This window comes from Conger conger, chromosome 11 (assembly GCF_963514075.1).
Source record: "Conger conger chromosome 11, fConCon1.1, whole genome shotgun sequence".
Taxonomy (NCBI): Eukaryota; Metazoa; Chordata; class Actinopteri; order Anguilliformes; family Congridae; genus Conger; species Conger conger.
Window position 1 is genome coordinate 48,192,062 of NC_083770.1, and position 18,941 is coordinate 48,211,002.

General features: G+C 45.5%; 2 protein-coding genes across 3 annotated transcripts in view; one reads left to right on the plus strand and one right to left on the minus strand.

The window, feature by feature from the left end:
• Window positions 1-5,541, plus strand: part of tmem119a (transmembrane protein 119a) — a 5,973-nt gene extending 432 nt beyond the window's left edge. The window contains exons 1-2 of one of the 2 annotated variants that reach the window (XM_061261540.1): window positions 2,996-3,160; window positions 3,649-5,541. In XM_061261540.1, coding sequence (XP_061117524.1) covers window positions 3,664-4,419 — 756 coding nt within the window. In that variant the 5' untranslated portion in view covers window positions 2,996-3,160; window positions 3,649-3,663 and the 3' untranslated portion in view covers window positions 4,420-5,541. Of the gene's footprint in view, window positions 1-2,995; window positions 3,161-3,648 lie in introns of those variants that run through there. The other variant, XM_061261541.1, reaches the window with a different exon arrangement.
• A 7,910-nt stretch (window positions 5,542-13,451) lies between these two features.
• Window positions 13,452-18,403, minus strand: iscua (iron-sulfur cluster assembly enzyme a). The gene is made up of 5 exons (XM_061260716.1): window positions 18,224-18,403; window positions 16,667-16,780; window positions 15,955-16,065; window positions 15,648-15,726; window positions 13,452-14,298 (listed from the first exon to the last, which is right to left on the minus strand). Exons 1-5 carry the CDS (start codon window positions 18,323-18,325, stop codon window positions 14,207-14,209), a joined length of 498 nt encoding a protein of 165 aa, XP_061116700.1. The 5' UTR covers window positions 18,326-18,403; the 3' UTR covers window positions 13,452-14,206.
• Window positions 18,404-18,941: the final 538 nt, after the last annotated feature.

Sequence of the window (18,941 nt, forward strand, 5' to 3'; positions counted from 1 at the left end):
AAGCCATTTATAGTGTTTGATTTTATTATTATTATTATTATTATTATTATTATTACTTAGTAGTAGTGTTTTAGTATTTTACAAAGAGAAAAAGTATAAATTATCAGTGTCAGCAGTCACTACTACTTTGATTCCCAGAATATACTTCACGTTATGAGGCTCAGGTTTGAAACCTTAGCAACTATAAAAACACCGGAGCTGAATTTGCCCGCTGTGTCTTGATGCCGAGCAGAGATAAAAGCAGAGATCACGCTGGCTTAAAGAGCTTGCTCTCGTGACTGGGTGACAGCGGTGCAGCTTTTTGAAGGTTCACATTTAGAGAGGATGTTGTAGAGATGCTTTACATATGGGGAATGTCGGTGTTTGGGGGTCAGTCTATTCTAGGATATAATTAAGGCTGGTTAATGCTGTGGTGAGGCACAGCACACATGGGCAGGCATCCTCCACGCCTGTACACATCATCGCAAAATGACTGAGTCCACATACGGTGCATATCCGCCTCCGTGACTGTGGAGACCACACAAGGCTACTGAAGGGTTAATCCCATCCTCCTTGTTGAAGAGGAGGTCTCTAATCTCGTCCCTGGTAATGTATACTGTAAATGCAATTTACAGCAAAACAGATTTTTTGTAATAACCGGTTCATTTCCTTAAATAATAAACACGATTGCTTGTGTAGGGCTGCCCACATAAGTATTGCTATGTGGAAGTACAGTATATGTGAATTTAGCCTTTAGTTTGGACATATTAAGCAAGCAAGTAATCAATATGCCCTGCTCATTACTAAGGCTACAAAGTAATTTGGCAATAAAAGCTTGTTACATCTACGTAACAGCGAAGAATTCCTGCATCCCATTTTTCTCTGTTCATATAAAAGTGAGTGGGAGGTGAGAGGCCTGGTTTGGTGGTGATGTTCCAGGTATAGATGTAATTAGAGAATAGGTCCCTCTTCCGTACGTCCCCAAAGACAGGTCCATCATCAACTGGGCTGCCACTCATAACGTGCTCACAGCAGTAGCCCCTCCCCCTCTCCCTCAAACCAAAACCTCTATTTTACTGGAACCAGGAGGCTTGTACCTTGTATGCGGTTTCACAATTGGGAAGCCTATAAATCATAAAAGGCCAACTTCGCGAGAACACCAAGATGAGCATGCTTGCTTGTTTCAGGAGGGGGTTACTGGGACATTCTTTTGCAATTTACAGTCAACGCACTCGAGAGCTAGTGATTTCATCAGAACACTTAAGCTACATAAATGCCCTAATACTTAATTATATTAGTAATATATTGATTAATATGGTTCATCACTAGTGTACATTCTCTTTAGTTTTCTGTGTAGCCCTAATCCATTTAAGTGCTCTTTCTCTACTTTTTTTTTTCTGTATTCAAATCTAAGGCCATATTTATGTTTTCCTGAATATATCTTCACCAGCAGAAATATAATGTGATTTAGACTCATCCATTAAGAAATTATATTTTCCAGCACGGGACGAAATGAAACAGAGCAGCCGTGAGCTGATGGCTGCTGCCTGGATGTGGCTCACCCCGGTCAAACCATGGATTACGTTATCTCTGACACAGAGCTGTCTGCATTTCACATGTACTGGGAAATACTTACGTACAGTGCTGTCTGTACGCGTTTGGACAGTGGTTCAATGTCTGTTTCTTTCGCTCTGTACTGAAATGTACTGATTTGAAATGAAGCAATGAATATGAAGATAAGGTCCAGGCCTTTATTTTGAGAGTGTTTACATCTGCATCGGGTGATCAGTGTAGGAATAACATCCCCTTTTATACATAATCACCCCCATTTTAGGCCACCAAGGGTTTGGACATCTCAGTTGTTTCTGATTAGCCAGGTGTATAAAAAAAAGAAAGAAATGTCATTCCTAGACCAATCTCCCAATATGGATGCCCTCAAATTAAAGGTGACAGTCTGCGCTTTAACCTCGTATTCGTTGTGTCATTTCAAATCCAGTGTCCTGGAGTACCGAGCCAAAAGAACAGCAATTGTCCCTCTGTCCAAATACATATGGACTGCACTGAATATGCGCTCTGATTTTCTCGCGCCGTTAGATTTTAGCGGGCGCCCGCGCTCGTTTTGAGGATATAAATGAGAAGCTCAGCGGCACACTTTGTAAAATGGCTGCCCTTGGCCGTCTGCATAGTTTGTGGTTTGCTGGCTGCTGTAGAGTAAATATAGAGGCTCGGAACCTCCGCTCTCCCACGCCTCTTCTCAGCTCCCTGCAGGATATACGGTTCCTGCCTTTATTTGTGTGCTCATTGACTGAAATCAACAGTACAAATTAAGTTTTAATTCAATTTAAAACCCAGTCCAGCTTTTTTTTCCCTTTTTATGGCCCTTTTATGTAGATTAATATGAACAGAAAATAAAGAAAATGTTACATTTAAGTGGTTTAAATGTAAAACATAAACACTTCCAGTAAAAAAACTGAAATATGTCCTAACATAATTTTTTTAAAGGCGCAATTTAGGTTTCAAAATAAAAAAATAAAAAAAGTATTATAAACTTTATCAACGTACCTCTTCCCTCAAAAAGGAACATTTGAACTGTGAATGACCTCATAGCTCAAAACAGTCGCATTATTAGGCTTTAAGGCTAACACAAATCTCATCTTCGCCTGAGACCTGTTAGGGCCAACTACCTTCCAAAGTCTTCTCGAATGTAAACAACACCGCCCAGTGAAAAGGGCTTGAGCGAATAACCGATCCAGTCGGCCGTGAGCGGTGCCAGAACCTCCGCTGTACGCCCCCTGTGGTCCCGCCCCGTGACGGCCACCAGCGCCCGTCCGCCAGGCGGTCACGTGCTCCGATGTGTAAGGTGAACTGCGCTGAGGAGGACGGGGCGCAGCTGCCGGACTGAAACAGGCCGCGGGGCGGCCGGGAAAACAGCTCCGCTCACCCTTCCTCCCGAGACACAGGGCCCTATTCTTCTGCTCCGCGGGGCCGTGTCTCTCGGGAACCCGCGCCAGGGCATCCGGGCGGCCGGCGCCCGGGCTGCGCTTTCTGAATGGCATCAGTCATCGGAGAGGCGCATCTGTTTGCAGAGAAGCTTTGGGGGGGGGGAAGCAGCGGCTCAAGATGGCTGCCCTGCACCTGGCAGTGAATTTTACCGCCTCGACAATTCAGTATCCACTCTGCGGTGCGACGTGCCTCAGTGTGTTTATACGCACAGCTTTAGGTGCATGTAGAAATGAAAGACCTGCGTATTTCTTCTTCAAATAAATATGATGGCTGGCACGATGAGGGGGGAAAACGCAGTGGGAAACAGGACGGCTGCCCTGCACCTGGCAGTGCTTCAGTGTATTTATAAAATCAGCGCTGGATGCGTGTAGAAATTAGAGGCGTGCTTTGTGTCAGTCATCGCATGTATTTAAAGAAATAGTATACAGAGCCTGCATGTGGAGCCACAAGCCGAATGTGCTTTCAGTTATGCGAGTTTGAACACCGTTCACACTGCAGTACATGGACGGAGTTTAAAATAACCACACTTTCTTCACAATTTCAGGAAACATTCCTAGCTTACAGTGTAAGTGAAAGCAAAGTACAACTTTGAAACTGGAGAATTTGGGGAACTGACAGCGTACCCCCCCCCCCCCCCCCCCCCCCATCCTTCTTTGTTCACGACAGGTTTCCAGAGGAACCATGAAGCTGTCCTTGGCTCTGCGCCTGGCGTGCGCGTCTGCGTTCCTGCTGTGTTGCCGGGCCACGCCCTTCCCCTTCAACATGTCCGCCGAGGGCAGCGGGGACGGGGAGCCTGAGATCCTGGTCCCCACGTCCTACACCACCCGCGGCCCCTCGCCCGCCCCCCTGTCCCCCACCCCCCGGGTCACCACCGCCGTGCGCATCAAGAACTTCATCCTCAACGAGGTGGTGGACTTCCTCAGGGAGAACCTGCTCCTCATCCTTGTGGTGTCCGCCCTGCTCATCGTCATCATCTTCATCGTCTGCTGCGCCTCCGTCATGAGCCACAAGCGCAAGCTCAAGGCCTACTACCCCTCGTCCTTCCCTGCCAAGAAGTACGTGGACCAGAAGGACAAGAAGGGGGGCGCCAGGACCTTCGACGAAGTCCCGGAGAAGGCCCGCGACAGCCAGAAGACGGAGCCGTTGGACTCCAACAGGCAGTTCCAGACTGACATCAGCGCTCAGAACAGGAACCTGCGGACGCCCTCCAAGGCGCTCGTGGGCGAGAAAGGTAAGGACCCCAAGCAGAAGGTTTCCGAGACGCAGAAGGTCGAGCAGGACAGGCCCAAGGTAGAGGAGCCTGTTGCCAAGCCGAAGGAAGAGGAGGAAGAGAGCAAGGAACCCAAACCAAACCCCAGTCCCAGCCAGCCCCTGGTTTGCCTGTGTCACCTGAGGAACACCAGCCCCCCCAAGCAGGACACAGACAAGGACAAGTGAAGCGCCTGGCCAAACAGGAAGTGAGGTCGGCACTGACAGGGATTCAGGAAGTTGTTGTTCCTGCTGTTGTAAACCATACGGGAAACAGGCGGCTGCCTTTTAAACAGAGCTGGCACGCTTCCTTAAAGCTCGCAGTGGAAGAGTTTTGTCAAACTTTGTACCTTATCATAATAATATAATTACCGAGAAAGTTTTAAAAACATGAACCAAAAAAGGTACTACTAAAAAAAACTACAGTGTTATTCCTTTTTATTTTAATCTTGTTTCATATCTTCTTCCCTCTTGTGTACATTTTTCTTTGATAGCAAACAATATTTCCACAGAAAACATAGTATGATGTGTGCAAGTTCTTTTGGTAAAAAGATTGTCTGCTTTCTTAGCATGGTTGAGACACCATGACACAGGTGACAAGTAAAAATAATTTAGAGGTTGAAGCTGTGTAAAAAAAGTAGGATTTATGTTACTGTAAATGTTTGCTGTAGAGTTTTGGCGATGACAATCCAAATTGATATCACCAAAGAGTATCTTTTCACTCTCTGCTGAAGTTCAATCTTTGCTGAAGTTAACAGCTGTAGAATGATACTGTAGAAGGATTCTGGGTTTCATTGTATTTCTGTATGTAGCAAAATGTCTTCAAAACATGAACTCAGGTGGGGCAGATGGCTGGAGGTCTTGCAGACCAGACACTTCACAAGGAGATCAATGCCCAACACTTTGATTATGTTTATTCTTTTTTTAACATAATTTGTTATTTCTTTAACAGCATTATATCTTATTTTGAGCAATTTAATTGTCTTGTGTATTTAATTCAGTGTGTTTGATTAGACATTGTTTGATGTGCTATGTTTTGTCGTCAGAACCCGTTCTTTTCCTAACACAGACACAGTACCACACAGCCTTCTACTTTTCAAATATTTTCACTTGTGTGACTAATTTTCACTGTGATGTTCATGTTACTTTATGATGAAACTATAGGATGCATATTCAGAAGACATGCAGGGAAAGCCATCTTTTTTTATATACAGTCTGTGTTTCATGTTCACATATTTAAGTATCACCATTAATACTTCTTTAATTTTGCCTTTTTTATGTTTGAAATTTAAATAAACTTTTGTTTTCTTATTCCCACCTGTAAGGTTTATTTTAGAGTTGCTAACGTACCAAGTTCAATCAAGACACAGGCAACAGTTTCCACCAGAGAAGAAGGCCATGCTGGAGAATTTAGAGCAAAACCTTGAATACATAAAACCATTCTTCACCAACTGTCCAGTGCAAGTACAACCTTTCATTGTCTCTGTCCCCAGCTCATTCAAATAATGTGTAAATACATTTTAGAAGTAATTTGATTTCTGATAATGATACATAAAGAGATTCCACTGTCTGACTCGACCAATAAAGGGAAAACCTATTAGGTTGCTTTAAATAAATTTAATTTAGTAACCTATTTCATATTGCTATAATTCTTCATTGTTTTTTGCACATGTACAAACACACTCATGCACACACGCACACACACACAGACTTGATGTCTACATATTATGGCTTGAAAAGCTGGGTAGCAGCCCAGCAATAATATTGTCAATATTGTTTCTCTCTCTCTGGATATATTATTCTTGTATAAGGCAGACAATGGTTGAAAGGAGTTAGATCTCGTTTTTTCTGGTAATCTTTCCTTCAGCTTCTGGACCATGCATTGTAAAAATAATTCTACCAGATAAATATTTCCATTAAAACGGTGTTTGTACTTGTGTATCAGCCTATAAAATCAAACAGCACAGAGGTGAATACTGACTTATACAATTGTGGAGAGTTTAAATAAATATTTTAAGAAGAAAAACGCCATTAAAATTTTACGATATGAAAAGGCCTGTCTGTATTTGCCTAGAACACATATAAATCACAAGTGTTATGTTAGGTGCTCTGTTAATACCTTTCAGTAATGATAGTAAAAACATACACACAGTGTTTTGAGGGCTGGATCGAATAGAAGCAGGAAGTGCCATCGAAAAGGCGTTAAGGTTGTGCACTGTATAAATATTTAATTTCTGCATTCCAAAAGTGAACATGTGATTCATGATTTTTCTTTTCGCACCTCGTTGGTTTTGTCACTTAACTCAAAAATATGTGCTGTTCTTTTCAACCCCTGACTGCCTTCTCTCTCTCAGCTGAAACCAGCGAAAGGGTGGCAGATTTATTGTGCTTGGTTTGGCTGTTTCGTGGGGTTCAGTGTGTAATGAAATAACATTTTAAACCAATGGGAACAGATGTAGCTACGGACAAAATTGTCGGGAACGCCCCGAAAACCGTTCTAAATCAGAGCTCTAGTCTTCCGAGACTGCATTGACCTCAGCGAAACAAAAATAAAAAAAGGGCGACATCCATATGTTTAAAACATGAAAGACACGACTGGCCCCAAATTAGAAGATTGCTATAACGATAAAGAACGTTGGCAAGCGCAGCCATAATCTTTGAAATTACAGCGCGAGCAGAAATAAACGGTCGGGTGTGGAGCGTGTGGCCGTCTAAACGTGGGTCTGCTCTGAGGTTGCCTATTTTTTTCTCTCTTGAGCAAAAGAAAAATCACCACGAAGAGAAGAGAAGTAGACTGCTTTAACGTTCGTCAAACAGATATCACGCATAGCATTGTAGGACACCTGAATGTCTTGCTTGTGACACTTCACAAGAAGGTCGATTAGTTTCTGCCCCCTGTTGCATTCAACTGTTTTGTTTCCCATGTGGATACATACACGCAAAAAAAAAAAACGTGCATTACAAGCTGACATAGACATTGATTCAAAAACAAACTGGCAGAGTAACAGCACACATTCCCAAAGCTAGACAGCAGGGTCACCGTCTGAAGGGCACAAGTACAAAATAGGAATTCCGGTGAAAAGTATTTTGGCAAATTAGCTCTGGCCAGGATGTTTTCTTTCTCCTTCTCACTGTGGAGAAGTGAACAGTGAAAGTAGGCTGTTTAAATGGAGGAAGCAAAGACTATTTGGTTCCTTATGCTGAGGACGATCCCATTTGATTGCGGGGACTTTATCATTTCGCCACCGTGTCAAGATGTGTGCCTGTAGCATACCAAAATGGGGGTGGGGTAGAGTTGGGGTCTGCAGAGCCAGCTGTGTGATTTCACATCGAGGGGAACCAATAAATCCTCAATCGAGCAGTACCATCGTAAAAGCTATTCACACCCTGCGAATACTGCTAAATTACAACGTCTTTCAAAAAAATATCTAAAAAACGATTAAAACCTAAATTGTGTGGCCCATTCATACCAGCAGGTTCTCAGGAGAGGGGCGAATCTGTTTTAAGGACAGGCTACATTACATTATTGGCATTTGGCAGACGCTCTTATCCAGAGCGACGTACAACAAAGTGCATACCCATAACCAGGGATAAGTTCGCTGAAAGACCCTAGAGGGAAGTACAATTTCAACTGCTACCTGTACAACAAAGATAAGGACGAGGGCCTTTTTTTTTTTTTTTGAGAACAAAGAAACAAAGAAACAAAGCAAAAGTAACCAAAGTTAACTATCCAAACACTGCTTACCTAGCCAACTAAAAATACCGATACACAAAGCAAGTCACAGAGACAACAATTAAGGTTCACAGGGAGGCAGGGAGGGATGGGGAGAGGTGCTGCTTGAAGAGGTGTGTCTTCAGTTTGCGCTTGAAGGTGGGGAGAGATTCTACAGTTCTGACCTCAACGGGGAGTTCGTTCCACCACCGTGGAGCCAGAACAGACAGTAGTCGTGAGCGTGATGTGGAGGCTACCTATTGCCACCTAATTGATGGATCATCACCATAGTGTGCATACTGAATATCACACACTCTATTGTACAGAAAGGACCACGGGTCTCAACAGACAGCAGCGAAAACATGCCTGGCTCTCTGAGCTCCGCAATGAAAGCCCACCTGATAGCCTACGACCATCAACACCCAGAATGCCCTGCGTTTCACGCTTACATTTTAGCCATTTAGCAGATGCTCTTATCCAGAGCAAATTACAACGCGCAGCTTGCTGTACATTCGTGATATATAATTATTTTATACTGCTGTATAATTACTGAAGCAGTGTAGGTTTAGTAGCGTAAGGGTAGAACAGCACCTGGGAATCTAACCTACCCCCTCAGTTACTGGTGTAATTTCATCGCAATTTATTTCATGAGTTGTCCTCAAACACCACCCTGTGAAAAGATCTTGCTTTGCCCTTCCAGGCCACTGTATATCTGTAATTACAGTTTAGTTACCTTTAATTACTCAACACTATCATATCATCAGCTGGGCAAACGTGATACTCATGTACACTGTAGAGCGCAGAGCCTTTTTTGCCAACTGAATATTGAATGCGTTACAGCGACAGCTGACGACAGACGTCTTTGGCAAAACTGTCACTGGAGTCACTTAGATCGGCCAGCTGTGCAATGAGTAATGGCCAGAGGTGACCTACGGTCCAGTACATTTTTTACATTTTTGTCATTTGGCAGACGCGTTTAATCCAAAGCGACTTACAAGTGCATAGGTTCTACCACAAGTCAAAGCATCACATCCAGAACTAGGAAAATACACATGGAATGCTGTTCTAAACATATAGTCGTCATCATAAGTGCATAAGTTTTTATTTTGTTTTTTGGGGGGTTAGACAAGGATAGGGATATCAGAAAGGCGGGGCGGGGGAAATCAGGAGGGAGGACTAAGGTAGAGTTTGAAAAGGTTAAGATTTCTACGGTAACTTAAAATATAACAGAGGAGGCTCCAACCGCCCGCTTCTCTCTGTGCACTTAATCTTGCTCGCCAGAACAGGAACTGGTGTTTATAGTGCCGCGGAGGACCGGTCATTACAGCGTGACAGGAAGGCAGCCACTGGAGAAGCACAAGGCCTGTGTGGAAGTATTGAAGCCTGACTGGCCGGCTGGCAGCACAGGGAAACATCTTACCCAGGGCTCTGCTGCCAATGCCCCAGAGGCCCGCGGTGAAGCCTGCGCCGTTAATAATCTCGGCGGGCTTCAGAGGATTCGATCAATATTTCAGTAGCTAATTAGATGACTGAAATCGGACATGCACGCAGTCGAGTACCTCCTCCGATTCCGTGTGAGGATTTCCATAGTCCCAAATCTAGCACTTTCAGCGACCGCTTTCCGCTTTGACACGCGTGTTTCCATTGTATTTGCACAGTCGCTTAACCGTTTAAAAAGTTAGAGGGAAAAATTAATGAATTAATTAATATTATAACTAGGCGGCGTGGATGGTGCAGTGGGTAGCACTGCCGCCTCACAGCAAGGAGGTCCTGGGTTCGAATCCCCGTCGGCCGGGGCCTGTCTGTGTGGAGTTTGCTCTGGGTACTCCGGTTTCCTCCCACAGTTCAAAGACATGCAGTTTAGGCTGATTGGAGAGTCTAAACTGCCTGTGGGTATGAGTGTGTGAGTGAATGGTGTGTGTGCCCTGCGATGGACTGGTGACCTGTCCAGGGTGTATTCCTGCCTTTCGCCCAATGTATGCTGGGATAGGCTCCAGCCCCCCTGCGACCCTGATCAGGATAAGCGGGTTCAGATAATGGGTGGACGGATGGATATTTACTGTGCGTGTATATGTGTGTCAGCATGTCAAAGGACTCTGCCAGTAAAACCGACTCTCTCTACTGGCAGCTTCGTCACAGGATTGGCAGGCATTTATACTCGTAGGTTTTTTTTGTTTCTTCTTTCCATTGGTGCAGTTCCTCTTATTTCTGAATTTCCAAAATAGCAAAAACCTTTTCATAATACGTCACTTAAGCACGGCTTCCGTTATTGACGACGCGTTTTTGCCTCGTGGCTCTCAAAAAAGAAAAACATAATGACACCATTGTTGTTCATTTCATGCCACTCAGCAATAACGTGAAAATATTAGGGTCATAACATTTGTGGGAAGTGATTTCACTTCTCTTTTGCAAATCAATAAATTGTTATATTGTGAACAACACTGCCATCCTGTGGACAAAGAGAGTACTGTATGCAGGACACGGCCTGTTATCTGAAAAGCAGCGACCAAAACTACCACACTATCACCAAAACATCTCTGTAACAAAATGGGGAAATAATTACTTTTGTTTTTGTGGATATAACTGACCATCATCATTAATTATTTATTTTTGAAATAATGAGTTCATGAGGTTATAAAATAACTGAATCAAGTGAATTAAAAGGTTAAGTGTGTGGATATTTAAGTGCGTCCCAATTTCAGAAAGGCAGGAGTTTCAGCAGTGCTCATCAGCGGCATCTGCTCCTGAAAATCGATGCGTGCTTACAGGAAAAATAATTTATGAGCGCATCTACTAATTGGGATGCTTTAGTGTGTCCTTGGTTAGGAGCACGCGTCCCCTGGGATAAGTGTCAGCGTAGAGCGCTGTTTATGCATTCAAAGCAGACACCAGACATCAAAGATGGAAAGTGAAAGCCTCCGAGCCTCCGCAGGCAGGGGGGTAACAGAAACGTGAGCCCGGGACAGTGCCGCGTTTCGGGGTCACGTTTCCTGCTCTTTTGTGGAAGAGGTGCTAAATAATTCTGGAATGTTCTAGCCGACGGTCGCTCCCCGCTCTTCCCATCTGGGCAAGAAGAGCGAGGGGAGTACAGCGAGCATGGAAAACACCGTCCACACGCCTCTGAGAACTTTCTCCGAATGCATTAGCCCGAGGGTTAACCTCTGGCCCTGAAGCACCTGGAGAGAGAGAGAGAGACGTCCTTCAGGATGCCAGCGCGTAAAAACAGCGACTCTGTTGCTTTTCGGCGTTTTGGCTTTGGAGTTCTCCGAGCGATGCACGTTCCATATCTTCGGTCATATCTGAACGTGCTCAATTCATGTAGATGGTGAAGAAAAAAAAGAAAAAAGAAATAAGAAAAATGTAATGGAACACCTAAAGATGCCATTAAAGTTTGATGGCTGACTGTGGAGAATCTTCAAAGAGCAGACGGTTTTGTAGAAAGAGCATCGCAGGAAAACGGCAGGTCAGGTGAGGGACTCAGCCACATCAGAGAACCTCCTGTCACTCTGGGGAAACGAGGAGCTGTAGCCTTCAGAGAGCGATGGTATGTACCCATAATACTCAAGACTACCTTTTTTTTCAGGCATCCTTTTATGGGAACCTTTTTGACAAATGTTGAAAGCTGATTTGGCCCCTATGTCAGTATGTGCTAATTACATTTAATAATTTTAGCCACTTTCATATGCGTCTGTGTGAGCCATGTATTATCAAGCAACTTGCATGCAAATAAAAACAGTGCATGCATTTTATAGTACTAAATGTCCATAGAACTGAGTGTAAATTCACTAAAGTGATATTTCACATCATAGACTTGTCCGTGGGGGGGGGGGGGGGGGGGGGTCTACATGATGTTTCTCACAGGGAATTTATCTCAGCACCCTTTATAATCCATGAGTGGGATCTAGTACCCGTCTTCATTCTGAATACTGTAACCAAAAAAACATCCATGAATGAGTGAAAAATAAGTCGCTTAGAAGTCGCTATACTTCATTCTGTGGTCAGTGACTCATGGCGGTGTTGTTGCCGTACGGGGAGTCTCAGGTTGCCGCTCTTTCTCCCCCCCCTCAGTGAGCCATGGTCTGGTGCCTGTGTGGTCTCCTGCTGGTGGTCGGCCTGGCCCTCTCCGAGTGCCCCTCGGGGTGCTGCTGCCCCCGGCCCGGGGCGCTGGTGCTCTGTGAGGCCCTGGGGCTGCGGAGCCTGCCCCGCTCGGTGCCCCTGGACACGGCCGTGCTCTCCGTGGCCCGGAACCGCCTGTGCGACGTCGACCACCTCCTGCTGCCCTTCGCCGGCCTCCAGGAGCTCAGCCTGAGCCACAACCTGCTGCCCCACTTCCCCAAGGGCCTGCCGCCCAGCCTGGAGGCGCTGCAGCTGCAGGAGAACCGCATCACCTACCTGACCGCCGGCGGCCTGCGGCGGCTGGGCAACCTCACCCGGCTGGACCTGGAGGACAACCGCATCCGGGTGATCCAGCCGGGGGCCTTCCGGGGCCTGGGGAGGCTCCGGGTGCTGAGCCTGAGGGGGAACCGGCTCCAGAGCCTGCCGCCGGCGCTGCCCGCCTCGCTCACCCACCTGGACCTGTCGGCCAACTGCATCTCGGCCATGGACCTGTCCGCCATGGCGGCGCTGGTCAACCTGCAGGTGCTGAAGATCAACGGCAACTGCCTGCGCTCGGTCCCCGACCGGGCCTTCGACGGCCTGCCCCGGCTGGGCACGGTGGAGCTGGCGGACAACCTGTGGGCGTGCGAGTGCGACCTGCTCTACCTGTACCGCTGGCTGCTGGACGGCAGGCTGCGATTGGCCACCGACCTGGTGTGCTCCGCCCCCCTTCACCTGGCACACCGCCCGCTCCTCGCCCTCCCGGTTGCCGCCATCTGCCCGCGGGTGTTGAGGCCCGACACCACGGTCGCCCTGAAGGCTGAGGCGAGGGCTGTGCTGACCCTCGCCACGCCGGGAGACCCCAGACCCTCGCCCGGGGCCCCCACGACAGCATACCGGGACAGACCTGCGCCCGTGGAGGAGGACGCCCAAACACCCGGTATCCTTCGCGCGCGACTCCTACAACCGCACTACGCCCTGGAGGAGCTCAGCTACGAGGACTGCCTGTCCCTAAACTCCACCCCGGCCCCCCTCGCCCCCACCGAGGGGCCCCACGAGGACCCCAGTTGCACGGAGAGCCCTGGGAGTCCCGACCCCCCCAGGAGCGCCACCACCACGGAGATCTCCAGCCCCGTCCTGCCCACCAACAAGGCGGGCGTCCTGCCCGCGACAGCCCGCCCGGGGCCTGTGGGTCTGTGGGCCCCGGCCCCCGTCACGGCCCTGCTGGCTGTGCTGTGTGTGCTGGTGGCTCTGCTGGTGCTGGCGGTCCTGCTGGTGCTGAAGAAGGTCCTACACAGGAACCAGAGGGTGGCTCCTCTCCAGGCCTCATGAGCACAACCGCACGTTTTATACGCAGAACGCAGAACAAAACCCCAAGCCATTGGTTTGTCTCACAAATGCGAGATGGGACACATTTTTGGTTATAGATTTTTTATTTATTTCTTGTATGCATTTTCAAGGATTTTTTTTTGGATGTCACTAAGCAACACATTGACCACATCTAGGTCTGAGATGGCAATACAGCGTCATGAATGTGGTAAACCACGCGGTTTCCGTTCTGCTAGAATGAATGCTTTTTGTAACCTCAATTGTAAATCAGATTTTTTATGAAATCTGTCTGCTTTAAACACTCTCTCCTGTACATGAGCGGATCACATCCAGTTAGCCAGCCCCAGAAGTGAAATGCCAAAATAAAATTTACAATGCAAATAAACAACATTTACAATTTTTGACAAATGGCTGCTTTTATCCATTGCCTGAACTGTAGTAATGTGAATAACCAATATCCTATGACCACAGCTGTCAAAAGATGCTCATCATGCACCCCACACATCGGCTTAATTAGGCATCGCTCTTAACAAGCACTTCAATATTCATGAACCAAACTCCAGAAATTACAGAATTAATGTTTATATATATATATATATATATATATATAAAACCCAGAACAACAGAGTCACCCGGTTAATATTAACTGAGAGTGATAAGGCTTAACTTCACAGCAATGTTCCCACAGAAGCGGCGTTAGATTGTGGGTTGACCGGACTCGACGAGGAGAGCAGGGCGGAGGGATGGCCAGTGTTATATACTGGCCCAGTGACGACTGCGCTACTCAGGAAGATGGAGGAATGGGATATGGGAGACTTGGGTTTCTGGGTCAGGAACCCCTCAGTTGCTGGCTTTCGCCGTCTCCCCGTCCTGGTCCTGCTGCTTCAGCCTGTAATCCGCCAGGGCTGCTTTTATAGCGTCCTCCGCCAGCACTGCAGAGAACAAATGAGACGAATGAGATAAAGACAGGTGAAACAGTGGGGCATCGGTGAGGCTTCGGTGAGGCTTCGGTGAGGCTTCGGTGAGGCTTCGGTGAGGCTTCGGTGCATCTTTCAAGCATCAATAACTGGGAAATATCCAGATGGTTATAAATATACAGTACTGTGCAAATGTCTTGGGCATCCAAGATTCATCTTTATGAATTTAGTCTTGTTTATTTATTTGTTTTTTGCAATAGTGCATTATCAGAAAAAAACAACAACTAATTTGAGATTTCAAAATGTTACAGAGAATGTAATGCATTTCATTAAGTAAAGTAACATAGATAAGTAACAAGAAAATAAAAAAACTTGTCTGGGGTTACCTGGAGAGCCAGAAGCAAGCGAGACAGCCAAAGTGCAGAGTTTTTAACGGTTTTGCTCTTTATCGTACATTTTTAATCTAATTATTTTGAAAGTATTTGTGCTTTACGGAATAAAAATAAGCATGTGAGACTTTTGCAAAGAACTGTATATTGGATTTTCAAATGAATTAAATGAAATGAATGAATGAAAATACGGACTGTAAATCATCTTGCGGAATAGCTTATTATAACAAGAAGAATAAGAATTAAAAAATGGCAACACAATCTGATTAAATTAGGCAGTGAGCCTTCTTTTTGCCCTACAAGTCCTCCGTATGTTTCGTTTTTGCGGGTATATATGCGAAACTTACTCATGCATGGAAAGGAACAAACATAATAATTGCATTCATCCACACATTTTCTCAAATATATATCATTGGAGCAGGAGAAGGAAAAAGAAAACACTTGTATCAAGCATGTGCCAGGCTGGTAAGAAATATTCCACACAAAATGTTCAACTTTAAAACAATTTCTTTGAACAGTATTTTGACTAAGGGATATGTAGAAACAAGTGATACTAGGGACCAGATCCAACACACCCTCGTCATCTCGTTGCTCATTGGCTGAATCAATCGGCCAATGAGGAAAATGCTGCAGACCACACGTTCCTAATACTGAGGGGAATTTATTCGTAATTGCCCCCTTTCCATTGAGTTAGCAAATGTGCAGACCTCGCAAGGAGATGACAAAACTGCTGACCTCTAACTCCCTGAATAATAGATGGAGATCCATACGTCCATAGAAACCCAAGAAAAAAACACAACAAACACATGTTTACACATGTAAAGGTTGGCTCCATAGACAGCTATGTCAAACTTATACACTGGATGAGAAGTTTGCCCAAGAATGCATTCGAGACAATATTTATCACATAAATTGTTGTTAATTACCACCTAAGTAGACCCAAGCACATTATAAAAAGAAAACGTAATCACGTACTGGAGCAGTGAAGCTTGACAGGTGGAAGGCATAGTTCTTTAGCGATTTCAGTGTTTTTGATCTTCTGCGCTTCGTCAATCTGCAAAACAAAGCAAACAATAACCGGCGTGATCACAGGCTGCAGCAGACCATTCTCCTGAGGGATGCAGCCTCTAGTGGTAAAATGTCAATACTACACCCCCGTCAGAAAATTAGTCGCTTGAAACTCCAAACGAATGCCAGTGCAGGTCGGTAAGAATACTGAAACACACGATGGAAAAAGAAAAATTCATAATGAACAAGAAGAGCTTGAAACATGACGACTGACCGATTTGCCTTTGACCCACTCTGTTACCAGGGAGCTGGAAGCGATTGCCGAGCCGCAGCCAAAGGTCTTGAACCTGGCTTCCACAATCTTCCCCTGCTCGTCGACTTCGATCTGCAGAACGGCCAGAGACGTTACTGAGAGTGCGTCCTGAAGGGCTTACTTTGGAACAGTGGAAACCACATAAGAAATAGGGGGGCGGCTTGTAGCCCAGTGGCTAAGAGACATTACTGGGACCCGGAAGGTCAGTGGTTCAAGCCCCGGTGTAGCCATAATAAGATCCACACAGCTGTCGGGCCCTTGAGCAAGGCCCTTAACCCTGCATTGCACCACGCGGGATTGTCCCCTGCTTAGTCTCATCAACTGTAAGTTGCTTTGGATAAAAGCGTCAGATAAATAAATGGTAAATGGTTGGCATTTAAATAGCGCCTTTATCCAAAGCCTTTCCCTGTACAATTGATGCTTCTCATTCACCCATTCATACACAACCTCACACCAATGGCGATTGGCTGCCATGCAAGGCACCAACCAGCTCGTCAGGAGCGTTTGGGGGTGAGGCATCTTGCTCAGGGACACTTCGACACAGCCAGGGTGGGATCGAACCAGCAAACCCCCCGACTGCCAGACGACTGCTCTTACCTCCTGTGCCAGTGTCGCCCCAAAAAAACAAAAATAAGGAAGCACAAGTAAACAGAGTAAATAAATAAAAAGGTACCTGCAGCTTCATTACATCCCCACAGGCTGGGGCACCCACCAGGCCTGTTCCCACGTTCTTGGATGTCTTGTCCAGAGAGCCTACATTCCTGGGGTTCTCATAGTGGTCCACCACCTTAAGACAATGGACAAAAAGATTTAAGCAGTCACATCCAGTTGCGAGAGGTTCTCTCACAACAATGGCTGTCAATGACACTGATATTCACATCGAGAAAAATAACTTAAACAAAGTTTGACATTACGCTGGTGAAATTCAAACACAGGGCTTTGACAGTGCTGCTCGGGAGAGGTGGAAGGTCCAGGGGTCAGAAAGTAAAAAAAAGTCCTGACAGTGCGTTTCCCCCACCTGTGAGCACAGCCAGCTCCAGTATTTTCCCCAATTAATTCTACCTCCTGGCTGATGAATTATGTTAATGGACAAATCCAGGTGATTGGAACAACATCTCAGACAAGCTACCAGCACTATTTGGTTGACCAGCTCATACCCAGCTAAACCAGCGTTATTGCCATCTTGGCCATGCTAGTTGACCACCTCATACCCAGCTAGACCAGCTTATGACCAGCTCGACCAGCTCAATTTTCAATCTGGTCAAGTTGGCAAAGTTGTGTTTCACAGCAGGGCTATGTCTCCATCCAGCTTGGCTGTGTGCTCCCGGGTGACGCAAAATATGGAGGCTAATACTTGTATGTACATCACATACACGCTGACCCATGATCTTAGCGCAATTGAGCCTTTTATGTTATAAAAAAGGATACAGTCGTGGTTCGCCATTTTAAAAAGGCTAATTCAGCAAAGTTTAAGGTGTAGTAAATAATTAACTGCATTACGTCGAATGCAGCAAGTATTGTACCCTCACAAATCCGCTTCTGTATGTGGTGAACACGCGCCACTAGCTAACTATCGTTGTTATTATAATTATTGCCTAACTGCCATCACTGCCGTGATCATTGTCAATGTCACATTTTGTTTTTGGGTAGCAACCATTGAACTGTAATATAGTTCAATAGCAGCAACAGTCACGCTAGCTAGCTAGTAGGTTAAACGTAAATTGTGGCATACAAAGCTAGCTAACTAACAGTTAGTTCTACCTATAGATTATACTGTATTTTTACAGTCCAATTTAGGAATCTAGCTATTTTGGTTTGTCGTAAACGATCGAAGTTAACCAGCTACATTTTTAGTCGTGAAAGTAGGACACTATTACGAAATGACAAGCCTAGGCAGCCAGCCACATGGAAACATCCAACGGGTTTTTGTCCTTTACAACCAACATATCTGACTTGCACGCACTTCGTATTTTGTGTACCATCGTTTTAAAGTGTTCATGAACATAAAAAGCATATGGGTAGCGAGCTGATCAAGTTGGATCAAGTGTCAAACTAAACTCTTGTCTGACTCTTGACTCCGTCCAATAAAACTGACCTCCAGACTCAATATCAAAACAAACCATCCTTCTGCTAGGTAGCTAACGTTAGCGAGCTAGCGAGCTAGCAAGCTACCGTAACTACCTTAGCAACCGTTCTTTGCCGATTTGGCTAGCCTAACATTTTAACCTACCTTTTTGTGATATGAGCACGGGAACAGTAATTCGGGTGCGGACAGCCTTCTGCCGAAGAGAACCAGAGGAGAAAGACAACGTTTGAAAGCTACCAACGCCATGTTTACAGCAAACAAGGGCAGTATGTACTGAAGTCGGAGGCCAGGCCAGAGAAGTAAGTAAACCCGCCCCCCACCTCAAATATGGAGGCGGGGCTCACAGTGACACCTTCACTCAATACTGCAGATTATCTCAAGATACCTGCGCCGTTTCGCATTCACATTTCTGTTTCTCATCAGAAAGATCATTAGATCATTAACTTTAGCAGGGTTCTTAAAATGCCAAGCCGTCAATCATGTACATTTTCGAAGACTTAACTATTCAGAAGTAATATTTAAACGGATTTTTGGCAGATTAGATAATACTAGTTACAAATTGACTCTAAAAAATTAAATATTGACAGGCGAATTATATTACATTTGTGTCAATTTACACAAGTGTGTATGACTGGGTGGTCTGGTCTGGGTCTGCTTGCATGTTTGTAATTGTGGTATTTGTGAAAAACAATGCAGGATTTGGTACAAATCACAATAACAATATCACGTTTATGAGAGAGAACAGAAGTAACTAAATATGCGCGCTTTTTTCAATAACAAGCACTTTTAATAGTAGGGTACTGTACTTGGCACGCTCAGCACCTTACAAACATGGCGTCAAGTGGGATGGTCTTGTTACCAC